At 55.0% G+C, this 21,404-nt stretch overlaps 1 protein-coding gene across 2 annotated transcripts in view; it reads left to right on the forward strand.

Annotated features, from left to right (window-relative positions):
* The window catches only part of ZC3H3 (zinc finger CCCH-type containing 3), an 83,200-nt gene that overhangs the window by 54,899 nt on the left and 6,897 nt on the right, over nucleotides 1–21,404 (forward strand). Inside the window, exons 5-9 of one of the 2 annotated variants that reach the window (XM_032468233.1) lie at nucleotides 1,436–1,623; nucleotides 6,923–6,965; nucleotides 7,051–7,209; nucleotides 7,309–7,378; nucleotides 9,521–9,652. In XM_032468233.1, coding sequence (XP_032324124.1) covers nucleotides 1,436–1,623; nucleotides 6,923–6,965; nucleotides 7,051–7,209; nucleotides 7,309–7,378; nucleotides 9,521–9,652 — 592 coding nt within the window. The remainder of the gene's footprint in view (nucleotides 1–1,435; nucleotides 1,624–6,922; nucleotides 6,966–7,050; nucleotides 7,210–7,308; nucleotides 7,379–9,520; nucleotides 9,653–21,404) is intronic. The other variant, XM_032468234.1, reaches the window with a different exon arrangement.

Below are 21,404 nucleotides of genomic sequence, written 5' to 3' on the forward strand. Positions count from 1 at the left end.
CTGAGTGGTGGGCCTTGGCGGCGGCTGCCAGCTGCCTGGGCCAGCCTGTGCGCCAGGGTACCCCGAGGCCTGCCCTGTCCTGCCTGGACTCATCGGACCCAGTCTGGGGTCCCCCTCCCTGGCCCTGTGCAGCCAGGTGGAGTTGGGGTCCATAAGCTCCCAGGGGAAGGGACTGCAAGGCATGGGGGCCTCAGGGGGAGCATACTGGAGGACCCAGGAGGGAGGGGGCTGTGTGTGCGCCCAGACGGGCCCTGACTTCAGCCGGCTCCTCTACTGGGCCCTGAGCGGCCCCTGGTGGCACTGCCTGCCCAAGGGCCGCTGTCTTCACACCCTGCCCCTCCCACTGCTTGGGCCACCTTCAGGCAGAGATGATGCTCATGGAGATAGCAGGTGCTCGTTTGCCCAGATTTGCCAGTGGGGCCTGAATGTACACTCAGTGGTGATAGCGGTGTGAGCAGAGTTGAGCTGATTCGGAATTAAGCTCAATTTGCGTAAACATGTTACTGCTGAAATGCACCCTGAGGGCTGAGGCCATATCCTTCCGGAGTCCTAAGGTCCCAGGCAGCAGGAAGGCCCTGACCCCTCGTGGCAGCTGGGGGAGCAAGTTGGCCAGGGCATCTGCAGGCCCACAGTCCGTGAGGCCTGAGCCAGGGGTCCTGGGACCGCTGCCCACCGCAGCCGTGGTGTCTGTGGGGGGATGTCTGTCTGAGGGAGGTACTGGTGCCTTCTCACAATCCACTCTGCTCTTGGGTTTCCTGGGGGGATGTGTGCGTCTGGCAGGATGGGGCCCAGGGCCAGGAGGGAGAAGAACGAGGAGGGAAGGAGTCAGCAGGTGGCTGTCAGGGCCGTGTGGCTGGCCCCAGGTCTGCACTTCTGGCCTGGGCATCTGCTCAGGTAACCCCCACAGGCAGCCCGGGTCTCTGCAGCCTTGGCCCTTGAGGCAACTCCAGTCTTTTTCCCCAGACAGCTTGCCTGGGTGGGGGTCCGTAAGGTTCCCATCCCCTTCCTGGGCTCTGCGTGCAGGGGAAGGAGGGGTGGGGCAGGGTGGGCAGTGGAGTTTGCTGGCTCCACAGCGCCGTGGTCCCAAAGCCAGGGTGGCGTGAGTTGGGGCAGCATCCGGGAAGAGACGCCCCTGGGCAGTGGTAGTGGCTGCTGGCCTCGGCACGGACCCTCGAGGCCGCCTCAGCATGGGTGCTGGGCCTTTCCCCTCACAGCAGAGCTCTCTCAAAGCCCCCCATCAGGAGGCCAGGGCCCGGCGGTCATGTCCCAGGGGTGTGCCTGTTGGGGGGAGGCACCTTGTCCCCTGTCTGGGGCCTTTCAGGGGCTCACACGGTCCCAGCCTAGCTGGTGGGGTTGAGGGTGCCACCTCCTGTGACAGTGGGGTCAGGGGACAGAGGCCCTGGGGCTGGGCTGATGAGCACGTCCCTGTCTGCAGGTCCTTGGTGCTGAACCGTCTGCGTCCGGCTGCAGTGGGCGGAAAAGCCCAGACTGGCTCTCCTCGGTGGCGGAGCAAAGGCTACCGCTGCATCGGAGGGGTCCTCTACAAGGTGTCGGCCAACAAACTCTCCAAGACCTGCGGCCGGCCCAGCGGCGACGGGGGCAGCAGGCCCCTCCTGCGCACAGGTGAGGCTCCTGGGTGAGGGCTGTGTGGTGCGCAATTGCTCCGCGCTTGCTGCCGTCCAAGGCTGCGGACCTGGTGCTCTCTGGGAGCCGATCCGAGTGAGGGCTTCCCTGGGCCTCAGGAGTTGCCCCTAACAAGGCTGGCTGCAGCCACCATGGGGAAGCCCCCCAGGGACAGCCGGGCGCATGCCTCTCGGTTGGCTGAGCCGCCTCTGATTTTCCATGTTTTGCTCCTGGACAAAGGAGATGAGCCAGGTACAGTGAACACGGCCTGGGCAAGCAAACACCTGCGGCCACAGCGCCTGATCGCATTGGCAATGCCTCCCGGCTGTGTCTGGAGGCGCCGCCACTGCCACACGCACCTCTGGGCCTGGGGAGGCAGGCGGAGGAGAAGGAAATGCTTTGGATTCGCTTATTGTACACATTAACTAGAAAAATATTTTGGTTTCAATCCATTTTTTACTCCCATTTCTTTTAAGAAAAAAAGGTGAGGTTGCAGGTAGTGAGTGTGGGGATTGCATGGGCCCAGCTGCCCTCAGCCCCCACCCCACCGCCACAGGGCAGGAGAGGGGAGGTGGGCACAGGGCCAGCTCTGCAGGGAGGCAGCCAGAATGCCCCTTCCGGAAGCCCTGCACTGTTCTCCCAGGGCCTCTGTGGGCCCGCGTACCCCGCTGCCCTCTTCTGGGCCTGGTGCACCAGATGCACCAGGCCCCCCAGGACAGGCTCTGCTCCGCCCCCAGGTGCCTGCTTCCCACGTGCCTGCTTCCCACCTCTTCCTTGCGGTGATGGGCCTCGTGGCCTCTCAGAGCGCTCTGCCTTGGCCTCGTGAGCTTGCCTGGTAGAGGAGCAGGTGTAGGGCATGGGCCAGGCTTCCTCAGGAGCCTTGGTGGGACTCAGCCCCAAGGGGCTAGCACCGTACATCAGAGGACAGCCCTCCCTCTGCTCCCGGTGGGCCTCTAGCCTCAGCACTCATGGTTTCTGGGGCCCCACATGATCTCACACCCCTCCTCTGTCCATTGCCTCTTCCTGGACGAAGCAGAGCCCCTTCCAGCCTGCTGCTCCCCCTGAACCAGGTCCCTCACAGAGCTGCCCTGGCCAAGCTGCTGTGTGGGGTGGACAGAGCCATGGGCACCGGGGACCCCATCTGGTTGAGTCCACAAGAGGCTGGCAGCAGCCACTCTGCAGAGTGACCTCCTGGTTGGTCCCAAGTGACCAAGCCTCTCTGTGGGTCCTACCCTCTGGCCACAGCTACCCTCCAGCCAGCTGCGGTGGTGGGGGGGGGTGCTCCTTGGCAAAGGGCACACCCAGCACCCACTGTCATTGTCCTATGCATCGTCCCCACTCATCGTGCCCCCTTCTGAGCTGGCAGGCAGGACCCGGGCTCCACTCCCTGCTGTGGTCCCCAGACGCTAGACAGACAGGCTGTGGTTTGGAGCTGTCATGGCCCTCGCAGGGGTCTTGCTGCACGTGAGCCCGACCCCAGACGGGCTGGTGGGCCTGTGAGTGGGGCTACACCTACCACCTGGGCCCCTCACATCCACGTGGCAGGAGAGGCTGAGGGGCAGAAGCAGGTTTGGACTCAGCCTCCTCACAGACACTGAGTGGCCCCTTGTTAGAGCCGCCTGGGCACTGAGTCTGAGCGGAGGGGCCCGCATCAGGGGCTGTGGGGCGCCTCCTTTCTCCCCAGCGCGGCACCCCCACCTGCGCTGGCAGCCAGCGGTGAGGGAGCTGTCGCTCTCACTGGGGAGGACACCATGCTGATCTCGTTCCCCTCCCAGGGCTGAGCTCCGCAGAACCCCGCCTCTGCTTAGAGGAGCGCTGCAGGGGTGGCGTCTGGGCCTTCCCACCCCTATTCCCCCAGGCCCCCGGTTTCTGGGCAATCAGATGAGGACAGAGGCCTCCGGGGACAGGGCAGGTGGGATCCCAGGAGGCCTCCTCCCTGCTGACCTGCCCCTGCAGGCCACCCATCTGACCAGCCTGCTGGCTGCTGAGAGGCAGCCCTGGGGCTCAGCCTTCCCACCTCGGTGTGGGGGCAGGGAGGTGGGGTCTGGAGCACACCCCACAGGGCAGCTGGTCTTGGGGGCACGAGGCAGGGCCAACACAGCACCAGCTGCCTGGGCCCCAGTGCGGGTGGCCGAATGTCTGCAAGGAAGGTGGATTGCTCCCGGCTGTGGGAATGCCTGCTGACCAGCAGCCCACTTAGATGAATAATAATTAAAGAAATAAATTTTCTTCTCTGGTGTCAACAGAACTTTGACTTCAGCAAGAAAGTGCAGCCCTCCTTGGGAGGGGGCAGGGGCTCCACCTCCCCTCCTCCTGGCTGCCCAACTAGGCTGGGCAGCCAATGCTCTGAGGCAGCATCAGCCCCTAGCTGGGCCCTCAAGCCGTCCCAGGCTTTGTGGGGAAGAGAGGGGCAGAGCCTTGTCCCTGCCCATCTCCTGGCCCCCCAGCCCCAGGGGCAGGGCCTTCCTGCAGGCCGACCTCAGCCCCCTGGAACCCAGGGCTAGGCACTTCTCCCGGGTCTAAGGCCTGCCTGTGCAGCCTGGGACTCCTCCCCACGTGCTTTGGCCTGGGACCTGGGGATACCCAGCACAGGCTCGGATGGCTGCTCTACGGGTCTGGCATGTATCTCGACCCCGAGAACAAGGGCCCTGAGTCCACCTGCCAGGGCCGCCTCCCTCAGCCTGGGCTGCCAGGCTGGCCCCTGGGCTTGTTCTGAGCCCCAGGTCCCAGACTGATGCAGACTAGGCTGTGGTGGGCAGCCTCCCTGCTATTGACCTGCCAGTGAGCACCCCTGGGCAGGTAGGTAGTGGAGCTCTGTACCTCATCTGTGACCTGTGATCAGTGACCTGCGACCCCTCCCTAGGTTCTGTGCATTCGGTCTCACAGAGCTGCACGTGAGAGAGGGCCCTAGCAGTCCTTCTGGGGCCTGCCTCCCTCCCTTCTAGACACCTCTTCCTGGGACTCCCTCTGTCCCAGGAAGCACCCAGTTTCAGTCTTCTTCCCAAGGGTGCATATGCCAGGCCACCTTGAGAGGTGGGGGCTACAGGAGCCCCCGACTCTCAAGGAGCAGCCACCGCCTGGGCCGGGTGGGTGTTCTAGGGGGCTGCCTAGCTGGCTGTGTGTATTCCAGGAAGATCCCTGGGAAGTGCAGCTCCAGAAGGCTCTGAGGCCCCGTTTTCAGCTAAACTTTTTAGCACCTCTCAAAGCCTCCACGGCCTCCTTTCAAGCCAGCTACTTTATGTGCATTTTTTAACACCGCAACACCGCAAAGCATTTGAAAAGGTGTCTCCTGTTCTTGTAAAAATTCCCACTACAAGCCCCACACTGGTATTTTTATAAGAGCAAAAGTGCAAAGGGGAATAAACCTGCCCTCCCCCCCAGAGGCCAGGCCTCGGGGCTGGTCTGACAGGCAGACACGTGATGACAGCGGTCCCTGGCGGGAGCAGGTGGCACCGCAACATCACGGCAGCCTGGGTGACAGCCCGGGGAGCCACGCTGACTGGCAGCTGTCAGACTGCTCTCTGTCACCCTCAGGCTGGCAGGTGCAGGGACACCACGTGCCATCTGGTCTGGCCACCACTGCCAGCCACCCCCAGGATGGGTGTCCCCAGCCTAGAAACCAGACTTAAGTATGTCCTGGATTCTTCCTGAGACCACTTCCCACCGGCCCCTCACACCTTGAGACCCCCCTCTCCCCTCTGTGTCGCCATGTCCCCCTCCCCTGTTCACACACCATACCAGCCCCACTCAGATCTCAGCCACCTGGGCCTAGGCCGCCGTGCAGGACACGTCCCTCCTGTTGGGGGTCTCACTGCACAGGCCCTGGAGCCACCTTTTCTTAACTTGAGGAGACTGAGGCTCAGAAAAGGGCAGACCCTGGCTGGAGGGGCACCTCCAGCAGGGCCTTGAGGGCTGGCCTGGGAAGGGCGCAGAGAGCATCCAGGGGTGGTCAGGGCTTAGCAGAGGGTGGGAGGTGGAGAAGGGTGTCCAACGGCCCAGCCCCTGAGGCACAAAAGGGTTTGGGTGTGGACGGGCCGAGTAAAGTGTCGGGACATTTGTGTGACTGGGTGTTGGGCTCGGGATGGGCCCAAGATGAGCGGGCACAGGGACAGCCAGGGAGGGGCTTGCAGGTGGCAGGAGGGCTGCCTGTCCAGGCTTCCCATGTGGCTCCAATGGGAGCGGCTCAGAGCCAGGCAGCTTGGGGACGTCCCTTTTTAAACTTGGGACGCTTTATCATGGCCGTAGGTCCCTGGAATTTCTGGGTGATGTCACTTGTGCCCCAGCCACCAGATTCCTTTCAGCAGCTGCCTGTGGGAATCGGATCTGGTCTGGGAAGGGTCACATGTGTGTCTGAGGCACTGAGGAGCCTCTGTGGCTATTCTGAGCCGGCTCTTGCCTGCCCCACCCACCCTGGTCCTAGGGAGGAGCCTGGCATCTAAAAGGCAGGCGGGGCCGTGTGTCAATCTGGACACCCCTCTGCAGGGCCGACTCCCACTGCACACGACAGTGCCCCGCCTGGCCCGCGGCTCCAGCCCCGGGCCCCAGCTGCCCTGGCTGGGCAGTCACCTGCTCCCTCTCGGTCACCCTGGACCACTTCCTGAACAGCTCCCCTTCGGGCTGCAGCAGTGGCCTCAGAGAGGCCTTGTCTGGTCCACGCATGTGGGCCTCTGAGGAGCGTCTCACAAGGTGCCTCTGGCATCGTGAGGACCGGGCACCTGCCGGGGCTTGGGGCCACACGTGCTCGTCGGGGCCTGTGCAGGCCGCGGTTGGCACACAGCTCTCTAGGGCCTGGGAGTCAGGATTTCAGGATTTACAACCATATACTTCTTTTTTCTTTTTATTTTACAACCCTTTGAATAAGCCATTCTTAGCTACTGCAAAGCCAGGTGGCATTCCCAGACCCCGCTCAGGCCCACGTGTCCCTGGGTTCTGCTCCAGCCAGAGGGAGGCCCCACCACCCACTGTTCTGGGACCACCTGCCTTGAGGCAAAACCAGTGTGGCCCTGGGGAGCTGTGCCACCAGACCTGGTCCCTGCTCCTTGTCCCCGTGCCCATGTCTGCCATCTCGCCTTGGCCTCCCACCAGCACGGGGTGGAGGGTGGCCCCGCAGCTTTCTGTCCTCCAGCACTGCATCCCCAGAGGGGCCTGGCAGGGCCTAGGAGGGTGAGCTGTTTCCTGGAGGGGGCAGCAGTGCCTGAGCTGAGGGTGGGGATCCCGAGGGGGCCGGTGCCACGCGGGAGGGCAGGGAGAGGACAGAGCCGGGGTGGGAGGCCTGGCGTGACCGGCCTTCTTCCCACAGGCCGGCTGGACCCTGCCAGCAGCTGCAGCCGCTCCCTGGCCAGGTACGTTCCTCAGGGTTGGATTGGGGGGGCCCTCCCCATCCTCGCCTTCCTCCCTGGGGCTCATGAACCTCTGCCCCATCCCCAGCCGGGCCGTCCAGCGCAGCCTGGCCATTGTGCGGCAGGCGCGGCAGAAGAGGCGGAAGAGGAAGGAGTACTGCATGTACTACAACCGCTTCGGCAGGTGCAACCGCGGCGAGCGCTGCCCCTATATCCACGACCCCGAGAAGGTGGCCGTGTGCACCAGGTGCCCCCCGCCCCTGCCTGGGCCTTTGGGGGCGGCGCTGGCGTAGGTCTTGGGTCTCCCCAGGCATCCCCACTCTCTCAGACCCTCCCCTTGGCGCAGGTTTGTCCGAGGCACGTGCAAGAAGACAGACGGGACCTGCCCCTTCTCCCACCATGTCTCCAAGGAGAAGGTGAGTTCCTGGCCGCTCCTGGCCTCCCTGCTGGCTGGGCCCAAAGTTTTCCCCTCCCTGTGTCTGTGTGAGGAGTCGGGAGGGTGACCTGAAGGCGGTGCCCCATCATCCCCACGCAGGTCCAGCCTTGGCCGCCTCTGACCCCGGCTGGAGGCTGCCCCTACCTGGAGGCTGTCCCTATACCACCCGGGGTCACCACCTCCATCCCTGTCATGTACCCAGGGGCAGTGGCCCCACAGGTGTGCCCTGGCGGCCCCGGCCTCACCCCTGTCCAGCCCCGCGTTTGGCGAGGGGCGGCTGTACGAGGTCCGTTCCCTGGGAGGTGGAGGAGAGGGAGGCACACAGCTGGGGCCTCCTGTCCAGGGCCCCGCCGTGCCGGGGCCAGAGCGCCAGCCTGCAGGGAGCCCTGAGGTCGGGGTCAGCGCTGGTGGGGAGCCCACTGGCCTGGAGCGGGGTCTGCGGCGGGCAGGGGAGGCGGGCTCCGAAAGGGCTGCTGCCGCTGCTGCGGCTACTGCTTTTCCCCGGGAGGGGCTCGGGGAGAATCATCATCTTTCTCCCTAACAGAGCTTCGGAACTCTGTTGTGAGCAATTTGGAAATTCACGTTGCGTTTCAGGTTCATTAGCTCCCAGCTCCAAAGCCGGTGCGTGTTCTGAGCTGTCTAATGTGGACGCCCCGCACCAGCGCCCTGAATTAATGTTATTGTTATTTGTGTGGACGTGCTGGGTGCAAACAAGGTTAATTGAAATGCGAACGCAGTTTCCTCTTGATAACCGCACTGACAGCGAGGAGTTCCGCTTGGTGCAAGAGGTGGCTTTATTATCCCTTTTTATTAGCGCTAATTTGGGCCCTGTATCAAAGCGCACATTAAGGGAATTGTCTGCAGCCTCGGCACCGCCAGCCCCAGGCCGGCCGCTCCCCTCTGCGCTGCAGTTAAAAGACAATTAAAAATAAACTCTCTTCGCTAAATCACCCTTTGTTTCTCTGCTTTCTCCCTCCTTCCCTCCTCAGCCTCAGTTATGTTCCCCCTCCCCCCAGAAAAGTGGCTCTTTGAAGTCCCTGTGCATCCCCTGCGGGCAGGCAAGAGCCCAGTGGGGTGCGGTGGGGACCAGCAGTGGGGACCAAGGAGCTGCCATAGGAGCAGGCCTGACAGCAGAGGGAGGAGGCCCGGGAGAGGTGTTGGCCTGTGGAAGGGCTGAGACCCACAGAGTGACAGCTGTGTAAGGTTGAGGCAAGGTTCCATCCCCTGAGGTGGGACCAGACAGCCCAAGAAGCTGGCCTGCAGGAGGGGCAGGGCTCACCCCGAGGGCCCCAACAGAGCAGTCGCCTGGAAGAGTCGCAGCTTCAAAGGACAGGGTGGGCAGATCAGAGACCCCTCCTGCTGGCCTGCTGACCCTCAGGTCTCAGTTCCGCCCAGTGGGGAGAAGGTGGGCTGCCTCTCTCCCACTGCCAGCCTGGAGGCCAAGAATGGCTGGGGCCACACAGCCCTGCCCGGGCTGGCCACCCGATGTGCCCCCACCAGGTCTCCCTTGGGCCCACCTGCCAGTGGGCCAGCGCAGGGGAGCCAGTCTGCTGCCCAGGCTTCCCCAGGCCGAGTCAGGCCCCAGCTCACAGACCCCCAGCTCGTAGACGCTGCCAGGCACCCACGCGTCAGCCAGCTGGAAAATCTGGAGTTCAGGCCCTGTAGGCTGTCAGCCCACCTAGAGCTCCCACGCTCTGCCTCCCTCCTCCCCCAGCCCCTGTTCTTCTAGACAGCAGCCTCCTCCCGGCCCATCCCCCACAGCCCCGCGGCCTGGAAACTGGGCAGGCCTAGGGCAGATGATGGGCTCGGGTGACAGCAGGCCTGGGCCTGCGCACAGCCCCGCCTCAGTGCGCTCGTCTAGACCGGGCAAGGGTAGACGTGCTCTCTGGCGACCGTGCCTTCTTGGGGAAGCTGAGGATCTGACTTCGGGGTGGGCAGCGCCTCTTGCCAGCACTGTTTATTTCTCCCCTGGGGCGGGGCCAGGGTGAGGGTCTCCAGCCACAATCTCTGGTGGCTGCCGCCCGGCAGTGGGCCCCTGGAGTCCTGGTGCCCCTCCCCGTGGAGTGGGGCAGTGGAGGGGTCGGGGGTGTGGCCGGCCCTCACTGTCCTCCCTGCTCTGCAGATGCCTGTGTGCTCCTACTTCCTGAAGGGGGTCTGCAGCAACAGCAGCTGTCCCTACAGCCACGTCTACGTGTCCCGCAAGGCAGAGGTCTGCACTGACTTCCTCAAAGGCTACTGCCCGCTGGGTGCCAAGGTGAGGCGCGTAGGCAGGTGGCAGGCAGCCCCCGGCCTCCCCCACCGGAGCTGGTGTGCCCCCGAGGTGGGGGGGCTGAGGGAGCTGGTTTGTGAATGACACCCAGCCTGGGTCATGGGTGACTCTGCTTTGCCACCTCTGGCCACCTGTCAGCCCCACGTGCGGGCTGCCCTTGTGGGAAACCCCCAGCAGCTGAGCACCAGGCGTCCCTCTGTGTCACTGCTGTCCTTCAGGTCTGCGGGGCTGGTGGGAGGCTGCGAGGGCAGCGTGGCCCTGGGCTGGGGGCCCCTGGAGAGGCCTTCTCAGTACCCCGTGCCTCAAAAGGAGGCATGCAGCATGGTCCCCACACGCTGTAAGTGGCGCCCTGCCTCGTGGGCCCGCAGGCTGGCTTGGAGACCAGGGCAGGGCTGCCAGGGAGCTCAGTGGAGGTGAGGACCCCGGGCCCATGCTGGGGGTCACTGTAGAATCACAGCCGCTCTCTCCCTGCTGCCGTGAGGCTCAGCCCAGGCCAGGCTCGGGCAGAGGTCACTCCTGGGAGGCCCTGCCCAGAGTGTGGAGCCCAGCAGGCCACACCAGCCCAGCCCAGGTCGTGGGGTGAGGGGACAGGACCCCTACAGAGGCTGTGGGTGATTACTGTAAAAGAGTCCCGTTTAAATGAAAACATCAAAGCGATATTCAAGTTCTGCTTCTATTAGTGGAAGTGCTTACTGCGTCCTTTCGGCGGGTGGGCGCTGTGTGGCTGCCGCGTGCCGGGTGGCGGCCTGTGATTACAGCCGGGAAAGTGCTGAGCAGGCGATCCGGCGAGGAGCACGGTGGCCGGGCCGGCAAGGGTTAACTTTATTCTCTAAATAATGTGGAAAGCGCTGAGTCGTCACCTCGCGCCTGGAGTGGAAGTCCTCAGATGGGCCCCAGAGAGTTTATAATATTCCACTGAATCACGTGGAATTGTTAACCTTGCTTCATAAAGCGACGGCTTGTTAAAGAGGCATGGGCCCTTTTCTTGTGAAGAATTCAGGCTGAGAGGAAACCTCTGCCCCTTCCCCTGTTCAGGGCTGCGCGCTGCCCCTGGCCAGGGCTCAGAGGTCGGCCTCTGCCATCTCCTTGGGGCCCTCGGGGACCATGGCCATGCTCCCGCGGGATGGCCATCGCCTCGGGTGGCCCGCAGTCCTGGTGTCACAGTGTCACAGCCACAGTGCATCCTCCGCCTGTCCCGTCCCTTTGATGCTCATTCCTGGCGCTGGGGGTGGGGTCCTTGATCAATTGCTGTCGAGTCAGCCGAGGTGCTGGGTTTGGCTCCTAATTAACGCTTGTGTTGTGGGAGCCACTCTGAGGCTCCGGAAAACCAGGCTCTCAGCGCTCGTGTTGGAGCACAGCTGTCTCCTGCCTGCCACCCACTCCCCACCCTGCCCTGGGTGTGGTCTTCCCATCTTCCCCACTATGTGTTTGTGTCCGTGACTCCTCCTGCATCCCACTCCTCCCAGTGGCTCTAGTCCCTTACTGTCACTGTTGGGTTTCACGCTCACGTGGTCTGGCCCGCAGGGTGCAGGGGCCCGTGCCCACTCCAGCCCTGGACCACCACTCCTCTAGGCACCCAGGCTCCTCTCCCCTCCCTCGGATTTAAAACTTTTGGTCTGGGTGCTCCCAGCTCACTGCAGCTGGGGCGTCACATTTCCAGCCCCTCTCCTGGCACAGAGCTGGGAGCTGTCTGAGTGCACGTGTGTGGTTTAATCCACAGCCACCTCTGTGCTGACACCCCCCAGCCCTCAGCCGAGCCCCAGCCCTGTCTGTGTCCCTGCCTCCGTCACAAACTCTCCACCGCCGACGTCCTTACCTCTCCTCCTCTGTCAGTGCCCGGCCTTCAGGGGGCTCCAGCGGTGAGCTGAGGTGCCCGGGTCCCTGCCCCCCGGCCACACACACCCCCTGCTCTCTCCCCTGTGGAAGCTCTTTTTCATCTGGACATCACTCTCTGGGATCCAGACAGCATCTCCCCGTCACCGCCTGTTAACTGGCCTGAGGTGCAGCCTTCCTTGGGCTAAATACTTTCTATTTTGGGGGGCAGAGTCCTGCCATTTTTCTCCTGTGGGTCTTGCTCCAGGATCTGTGCCCACCCGAGGCCACAGCAACCTGCCTCCATCTGCGCCAGCATGGCTTTATGAGCATGGCAAGGGGTCCTGGAGACGCGTCTCTGGGTCGGGGCTCGGACCCTAGGCCAGCCCCATCTCTGCCACTTGGAGCCGTGGCCCCGCACAGGTCACTTCGCCCTCTGGGGGCCGTGGTGTCCCGTTATGTAAAACTGGGATAATGGCAGCACTCGCTGCACAGGAAGACCGGGAGGACCAGGGGTCAGCGCAGGAGCCGCAGCCGCGAGCGGCCTGGGCTGTGGGGAGGCTGCGTGGCCGCCTCGTCGTCTGCTGGGACGGACGGCCTCACCAAGGTTCTCTGTTTAGTGGGTATTTTCCCCGAAGCTGCACACAGAGCCCCCATCCTCTCCTCTCCGACTTGTGCTGCCATTGAAATTGTAACAGCCAGCTTTACCGAGGCGCAGTTTGCGTGTCGTCCAGCCCATCCTCGCAGGCATTCCCATCAGTGGGTTTTAGTCAGTTTACAAAGCTGTGCAGTCATCACCACAACCCAGTTTTAGGAATTTCCATCACTCCAAAGCACCTCCCAAGACTTCTATAGGCAGGCCCCCGGCCAGAGCGCACAAATCTGCCTCGATCTCTGTAAGCCTCTTCTCTGGGCATTTCACACATGAGAGGCCTGCAGTGAGCAGACGCTGGCACCTGGCTTCCCTTGTGAGCGTGGTCTGAGGGTCGTCGTACTGTGGCGGCGAGCAGGACCGCAGGCCTCTCTGTTGTGTGCAGAGACCACTCCTGCTCCCTGCTGGTCAGTGGACGGTCATCTGGGTGTTCCCAGTCAGGGCTCTTGGGGTGAGCCCGCTGCGCACGTGTGTGGTGTGCGGGGCTCTGTGCGGCTTCAGCCCTGCTGGTGGATGAGAAGTGACCTCTCACCATGGTGTGGGTTTGCATTTCTTGTATTTCTGGTGACATCCAGCCCCTGTGTGCTTGTTGGCCAAGCCTTTACCCATTTCTTCGCAGCTTTGTTGAGATAGAATTCACATTCCACGTAAGCCACCCATTTAAGTACATGGCACAGTGGGGTTTGGTGTGTTACATTTTTACTTGCGGTAAAATGAACACAACGTATAATTTGTCGTTTTCGGGTGTACAGTTCAGTGGCATTAATCACATTCACAGCATTGTACGACGACCACCCCTGTCTGCTTCCAGCGCTGAAACCGTCACCCCAGGCACAGTCTCTAAGCAGCCAGCAGTGACTCTGTCCCTGCTGTCTCCAGCTCCTGGCAAGCCCTCATCTACGTTTGTCTCAGTGAGCTTGCCTGTTCAAGAGATGTAACATAAGTGGGTCGTACAGTGGTTGTCCTTTCACGTCTGGCTGCTTTCCCTCAGCATCACATTCACAAGGTCCACACACTGCAGCGCGACAGTTCATTCCTTTTGCAGCTGAGTGACGTCCCACGCCCTGTCCATCTCCTTGCCTGGAAATGGACACTCGGTGGTGCCTCCTGGATACCGTGACTCACGCTGCTGCGAACCGACACCGACACACGAGTGTCTGTCCAAGTCCTGCTCTGCCCTCCTTTGCGCAGAGGGTACCTGGGAGTGGAATTGCTGGACTGGATGATAATTCTGTGTTTAGTTCTCTGAGGAGCTGCCACACTGCGCTCCGTAATGACTGTACCGTTTACGTTCCTGCCAGCAGGGCAAGAGGGTTCCGTTCTCTCCGCATTCTCATCCATCGTTCTTTTCTTTTTTTTAAATAACCAGCCTAGTGGGTGGCATCTCGTTGTGATCTCAGGTTGCATTTCCTTAAAGTGAGTGATGTTGAGCGCACGTCCATGTGCCTGTTGCTCACTGGCATATCTTCTTTGGAGAAATGTCCATTCAAGTCTTTTGCCCATTTGTGAATTGGGTTGTTTGGGGGGTTTTTGTTGTTGAGTGACAGGAGTTTTTTTATATATTCTGGATATTAACCCCTTATTGGAGATGTGATTTGCACATTTCTCTCCCACTCTGTGGGTTGTCGTTTCACTCTGATAGTGTCCTTTGATGCACAAATTTTTTCATTTTGTTTAAGTTCAATTTATTTATTTCTCCTATTACCTCCTGGTGTTTTTGTGTCCTATCCAAGATACTTTGTCAAATCCAATGTCATGAACTTTTCCCTTGTGTTTCCTTATAAGAGTTTTATGGTCTAGGTCTTTGGTCCATTCTGAGTTAATTTTTTGCATATAGTGTCAGATAAGGGCCCAACTTCATTTTTTTGCAGATGGATGTCCACTCTTCCCGGCACCGTTTGTTGAAAAGACTGTCTTCTCCCCATGGACTGCTCTAGGCACCACTGTTGAGAATCTGTTGACCACACACGTGTGGTCTCCTTCTTGGTTCTCCGTTCTGTTACGTTGGTCTGTGTCTGTCCTTACGCCAGTGTTTTGATTACTGTAGCTTTGTAATAAGTTTGAAACAAAAAATCTGAATCCTTCTAACTTTGTTCTTCTTTTCCAAGATTATTTTGGCTATTCAGGGTTCCTTGAGAGTCCATACAAACTTTTGGGTGGGTTTTTCTATTTCTGTTTTGTTTGTTGTTGTTTTTAAGGCCTTTGGAATTTTAACGGGGATTGCACTGACTCTGGATCACTTTGTGTAGTATTGTCGTGTTAACGATATTAAGTCTCCAGTCCATGAATCTGTGATGTGTTTGTATTTGTTTAGACCTTCAGTAATTTCTTTCGGCAATATTTTGTGGTTTTCTGTGTACAAGTCTTTTGCCTAATTGCTTAAATTTATTCCCGAGCACTTCATACTTTTTGATGTTATTGTAAATGGGATTGTTTTTAATTTCCTTTTTAGGTTATTCGTTACAAATGTATAGCAATACAGTTGATTTTTGTGTGTTCCTTTTGTATCCTAAAATTTTTGCTGAATTTATTTATTAGCTCTTAGCAGTTTTCTTGTGGATCCTTTAGTTTTCTACATATAAGAGCATGTTATCTGCCAACAGAGAAAATTTTCTCCCTTTTTGATTTGGATGCTTTTTAGTCCTTTCTCTCTCCCTCCCTCCCTTCTTTCCTTTTTTTGCCTAATTGCTCTGGCTGGAACTTCTAGTACTATGTTGAAAAAAAGTGGTAAATGGGATATCCTTGTCTTGTTCCTCATCTTAGAGAAAAGCTGCCAGTCTCACTGCTGAGGATGACACCAGCTGAGGGCTTGCCGTGCGCAGCCTTTATGTGGAGGCCCTTCTAGTCCTTGTTTGTTTGGTGTTTTTGTTATGAAAAGGTGTTGAATTTTGCCCTGTCTTTTTTGCATCAATTGAGATGATCATGTGGGTTTTCTTACCTTCATTCTGTTAAACTGGTCAATCAAACATATTGATCCCATTGAATCACGATTATGTTGATTGATTTTGGGGGTGTTGAACCATCCTTGCATTCTGAGAATAAATCCCACTGGGTCATGATGTATAATCCTTCTAATATGCTGGTGAATTCAGTTTTCTAGTATTTTGTTGAGGATTTTTATATCTAAGTTCATAAGTAATATTGATCTGTAATTTCCTGTTCTTGTAGTATCTTTGTCTGGTTTTAGAATCAAGATAAGCCTAGCCTCTTAGATAGTTTTGACTATTGTGAGTTAGGAACTGTTCCCTCCTCTTCAGTTTTCTGGAAGAATTGAGAATAAGTGTTAATTCTTCTTCACATGTTTAGTAGAACTCAGCAGTTGACGCCATTTGGTCTTGGACTTTTCTTTGTTGGGAGGTCTTTTGATTACTGATGCGGTCTCTCTACTGAACGGTTGACCCTGAACAACACAGGGGTTAGGAGCACCAATACCCCAACCCACCCCCATCAAAAATCTGCAAATAACTTTACAGTCAGTCCTCCATATACGTAGCTCTGCATCCACAGATTCAACCAACCATGGGTCGTGTAGTGCTGTGGTTTGTATCTGTTGAAAAAAATCCATATATACATGAACTCAAACAGTTCAAACCTGTACTGTTCAAGGGTCAACTATATATACGTCTGGTCAGATTTTTTGTTTCTTCTTAAGTCAGTTTTGGTAGGTAGTGTATTTCTAGGAATTGGTTCATTTCATCTAAGTTGTTAAATGTACATGTGTAGAATTGTTTGAAGTATTTCTTAATTATCTTTCTGATGTCTGCAGTGATCCTGTTTCATTCCTGACATTGGAAATATGTGACTTTTCTTTTTTCTTTGTTTCGCTAGAGATTTGTCAGTATTGCTGATCTTTTCAAAGAGCCAGCTCTTGGTTTCATTGATTTTTCTCTTACTGTTTTTTTCTTTTCAATTTTATTGATCTCTACTCTTACCATTATTGTTTCTTTCTGTTGCTTTGGGGGTTTTTTGATCTTTTTTTCCCCTATGTTCTTTAGGTGGGAGCTTAGATTATTGACTTAAAGATTTGTTCTCTATGAATTTAGTTATCTGGGTCCTACAAATTTTGAGATGTTATATTTTCATTCAGTTCCTTTTTCCCCCCTCGAGACTTCCTTTTTGACCCACAGATTCTTTGGAAGTGTGTTGTTGAGTTTCTGAGTGCTTGGAGATTTTCCTGTTATCTTCCTGTCATTAACTTCTAGTTTGAGTACACCATGGTAAAGAATACACTCTGTATGGTGTTACCTCTTTTAAAATTCTTGAGGTATGTTTTATGGCCCAGGGTACAGTCTATCTTGTATATGTTCCATGGGCACTTGAATGTGTGTTCCCCTTTTGTTGGATGGAGTGTTTCATAAATGTCAATTAGATTTTGCTGGTTAAAGGCATTTCTTAGTTCTTCTGTATCCTTGCTGATTTTCTGTCTGTTCAGTCAGTATTTGAGAGAGGGACGTTGGAGTCCCCAGCTGTAATTGTGGGTTTGTCTTTTTCTCCTTACATATCCCAGTTTTCACTTCACTTATTTTACAGCTCTTTTATTTGGTGCATGTCAATTTAGGGTTGCTGTGTCTTTTTGTTGAATTGGTCCTTTTTATCAGTATAAAATGTCCCTCTCTGTCTCTGATAATCTTTACTCTGAGTCTTCTTTATCTGGTATTAATGGAGCCACTTCTGCTTTCTTTTGATCAATGTTTGCGTGATATATCTTTTTCCATCCTTTTACTTTTCACTTACCTATAGCATCATATTTGAAGTGACTTTCTTGTAGACAACAGATAGTGGGGTCATGTTTTTAAATTTACTCTGCCAATCTCTGTCATTCAGTTGGTGTAGTTAGGTCATTTACAGTTCATGTAATTATTGCTATGTTAGGGCTTAAGTCTGCAATTTGATTTTTGTCTTCTGTTCTTTCCGTTTCTTTTTCCTGCCTTCCTACGGGTTACTTGAACATTTCTTAGAATTTTATGTTGGTTTATCTATTTTTTTTTTTAAATCCCATTGTACTTTTTTTTTTAATTGAAGTAGAGTCGGTTTACAATGTTGTGTCAGTTTCTGGTGTACTGCATAATGTTTCAGTCATACAAACACATACATATATTCCTTTTCATATTCTTTTTCGTTAGAGTTACTACAAGATATGGAGATATTGTGCTATACAGAAGAAACTTGTTTATTTTATATGTATTAGTATCTGCGAATCTTTTTTTTTAATTGAAGTATAATCAGCTCACAATGTTGTATCAATTTCTGGTGTACGGCATCATGTTTCAGTCATACGTGAATATACATATATTCATTTTCATATTCTTTTTCACCATAACCTACTGCAAGATATCGAATATAGTTCCCTGTGCTATACAGTATAAACTTGTTTATCTATTTTATATGTAACTATCAGTATCTGCAAATCTTAAACTCCCAATTTATCCCTTCCCACCCCCTGCCCCCTGGGTAACCATAAGTTCATTTTCTATGACTGTGAATCTGTTCCTGTTTTATATAAGTTCATTTGTCTTTTTTTTAGATTCCACATATGAGCGATCTCATATGGTATTTTTCTTTCTCTTTATGGCTTACTTCACTTAGAATGACATTCTCCAGGGCCATCCATGTTGCTGCAAATGGCATTATCATTTTTGTGGCTGTGTAGTATTCCATTGTATAAATACACCACAACTTCTTTATCCAGTCATCTGTCAGTGGACGTTTAGGTTGTTTCCATGTCTTAGTAAATAGTGCTACTTTGAACATTTGGGTGCAGGTGTCTTTTTGAATTAAAGATTCTCTCTGGATAGATGCCCAGGAGTGGGATTGCTGGGTCATATGGTAAGTCTATTTCTAGTCTTTTGAGGAATTCCCCACTGTTTTCCATAATGGCTGCACTAAACTGCATTCCCACCAGCAGTGTAGGAGGGTTCCCTTTTCTCCACAGCCTCCCCAGCATTTATCACTTCTGGGCTTTTGAATGATGGCCATTCTGACTAGTGTGAGGTGATACCTCATTGTAGTTTTGATTTGCATTTCTCTGATAATTAACAGTATTGAGCATTTTTTCATGTGCCTATTGGCCGTTCATATGTCTTCATTAGAGAATTGCTTGTTTAGGTCTTCTGCCCATTTTTGGAATGGGTTGTTTGTTTCTTACTAAGTCTTATGAACTGTTTATATATCCTGGAAATCAAGCCCTTGTCATTCTCATCTTTTGCAAATATTTTCTCTCATTCCATATGTTGTCATTTCGTTCTGCTTATGATTTCCAGTATCAGCAAATCTTGAACTCCTTTGCACCCGCTTCCTCCCCCACCCCGTAACCGTAAGATTGTTCTCTGTGTCTGTGAGTCTGTTTCTGTTTATAAATAAGTTCACTTATGTTTTTTTCAAGATTCCAGATATAAGTGATACCATATGGTGTTCTGTTTGTTTGTTTGTTTGTTTGTTGAGGGAAGAGGTAAGTAGCTTTATTTATGTAATTTTTTTTTTAGTGGAGGCACTGGGGATTGAACACATGACCTTGTGCATGCTAAGCACGTGCTCTACCACTGAGTCCGTACACTCTCCCCTTATATGGTGTTTTTCTTTCTCCTTCTGGCTTACTTCACTTAGAATGACGATCTCCAGGTCCATCCATGTTGCTGCAAATGACATTATTTCATTCTTTTTTTTATGACTGAGTAGTATTCCGTCGTATCAATATACCACAGCTTCTATGTGCAGTCATCTGTGGATGGACTCTCAGGTTGTTTCCATGTTTTGGCTGTTGTATATAGTGTTTTTGAGTGTATATCTTTATGTAGTTTTGGGGGGGGTGCGCTAGGCATTGCACTGTGTGTCTGTTACTTGTCGAAGCCTACTGGTGTTGTGGTTTTCCCAGCTCAGGGAAAACCTCACCCCCTCCCCCAAGTGGAAACTGCCAGGGACGTTGCCCCTGCGGACTGAGCCTCATGCGCACGCTGTGCGAGCTGTGCCTCAGCCGTCAGGCACAGCGGGGGACACTCAGGGAAGCCGAGTGTGTTCACCGTGTCTTTCCTTGCTGTCGCTCCAGGTTTCTCTTGGTGGTTTCCTTTCTGTTTAGAGAACTTCCTTTGGCCACTGTTAGCGGGCCGGCTGGCAGCATGCTCCGAGGTCCCCTTCATCTGAGAACGCCTTGATTTCCCTTCTTTCCCAAAGGAGGCTTTTGCTGAATAGAGGGTTCTGGGTCGGTAGCTCTTTCCTCTCAGCACTTGAAAGATGCAACACCGCTCCCTCTGGCCTCTGTCGTGTCATTCGACGTTTGTCCCCTGCAGGTAAAGCGTCACTTCTCTGGCTGATTCAAGGGCTGCTTCCTTGTCTTTAGCTTTCATAGGTCTGACAGTGATGTATTTTTTGGTGAATTCCTTTGGTTCTTCCTGTTTGGGGTTTGCTGACCCTCTTGAATCTCTAGGTTTATGTTTTTTTGCCACGTTTGGGACATTTTCAGCCATCATTTCTCTGAACACATCCTCTCCTTCCACAGTCCTCCTTGTGTGAGAGGTGGGTCCTTGGCCGTGTCCCCGCTGGCCCTTGAGGCTCTGCTCCTCTTCGAGCCTGTCCTCTCTCGCTCAGGTTGGGTGATGTCCATCACTCTGTCTGCAGCTCTGACTCCCCTCGGTGTTCTCTGCTGCTTTGAGCCTGTGGCCAGGGGCTTTTTTTTTTTTATCCCAGTTTATTTTTTATTATGTCTTTCAGTTCTAAAAGTTCCATTTGATTCTACCTTAAATCTTCTTTTTCTTTGTTGAGACTTCCTGTGCTTTCGTTGTTTCAAGCGTGTTTGGAAGTGCCTGTTGAAAGCCCTTGTCAGAGGTGGCTGGTGCCTCTGCCGCCTGGTGCTAGCTGACACTTAGTTTGAGGTCTTCCTTGCTCTTGGTACCATGAGTCATTTCCTGGTGAAACCTGGACATTCTGGCTGCTATGAGATCCTGAATCTCGTATAAGCTTTCTGCCTCAGCTGGTTTTCTCTGAGACACCTGTGGCAGGTGGACGGGGCAGTGGAGGTGCTGCCGTGTCACTGCCAAGTGGAGCTAGAAACCCCGGTTCCCCACTCAGCCTCCAGGGACACCTGAGGGGCCTCCCTGTTAGTCCTGGGGGGGGGCAGTACTTACTTCCCACTCAGCCTCCACTGGAGCCTCCCGGGTCGGTCGAGGAAGGGTCCCGCGTTCCTGCTCCCTGGGGCATCCTCTGGTACCACCCAAGCAGGATGGAGAGGGGCGCCAGGGGTCAGGGCTCCGCACTCAGCTTTTGCACCTGAGTTGGCACTTCCAAGCTGCCAGCTGCTTCAGCTCCAGGTCAGGATGACAAGGCAGGAGCAAGTCCTAGGACCCAGGGCCGTCTCCCTCCTTGGGTCCCCAGGTCCCTGGTGGCCTGCCTTCTCTCCGCCTTTCAGAGCCGTCTAATGTTATCAGGGTTTAGTTGTGCTTCACAGAGGGATGGGGGACAAATGTGTCTACTTACTTCATCTTACAGGAAGTGGAAGTTCCTTCTGTTTCTTTTCATGCCAATTTTGGCTTACTTTCCCCAGAAACTGATCTACTGTATCTAGGTTTTCACTGTATTGGTGTGCAGGTGTGTGTAACACTCTCTGTTGCCTCTCAAGCTTTTAACCTTCTCCATCTGTATTTAGTTGGCATTTTCTTGCCTTTTCCCGAGCTGTCTCGCCCGATGCTTGCCCATCTAAGTGTCCTTTTCAGACAACAGAGCCCACCCTTGGGATCAGCTCCGGTGGTTGCTGGGCCCTGGCCTTCCAGTGACCTCCGATGCACTCGGGAGGAGTCCAGCCAGCACCTTGACTCAGCGGGGCCCTGGTGCCCCGCCACCTGCCCCGCCGCCTCCTCTGGGCTTGTTCTCTGCGTGGGGCCCAGCACCAAGTGCTCATCATTTATTGTGTGATAAGCATCTTCGTGATAACCGTAGATTTACTGAAAAGTTGCTGATGGAGCAGAGTCCCCATACCCTCTGCACCCAGGCTCCTCCACTGCTAACGTCTGATGTGACCATACCAGCTGTCTGTCAAAACTAAAAAATTAGCACTGATACATTACTACCAACTTAGCTTGAGGCTGTATTTGGATTTTACCCAGTTTTCTACTGATTTCTGTTTTCTGTTCTAAGATACCACACTGCATTTGGGTACCAGTTTTGGAGGGAATGACAAAGTGAATGAGGCAGGCCTTGCCCTAGGCCCCATGGACACTGACCGCGGCAGATGCGTTCGAGAGGCGCGCAGAGGGACAGCGGGTGGGCGGAGATGGGCAGGAAGGG

Source organism: Camelus ferus, chromosome 25 (assembly GCF_009834535.1).
Source record: "Camelus ferus isolate YT-003-E chromosome 25, BCGSAC_Cfer_1.0, whole genome shotgun sequence".
In the NCBI taxonomy this organism is placed as follows: domain Eukaryota; kingdom Metazoa; phylum Chordata; class Mammalia; order Artiodactyla; family Camelidae; genus Camelus; species Camelus ferus.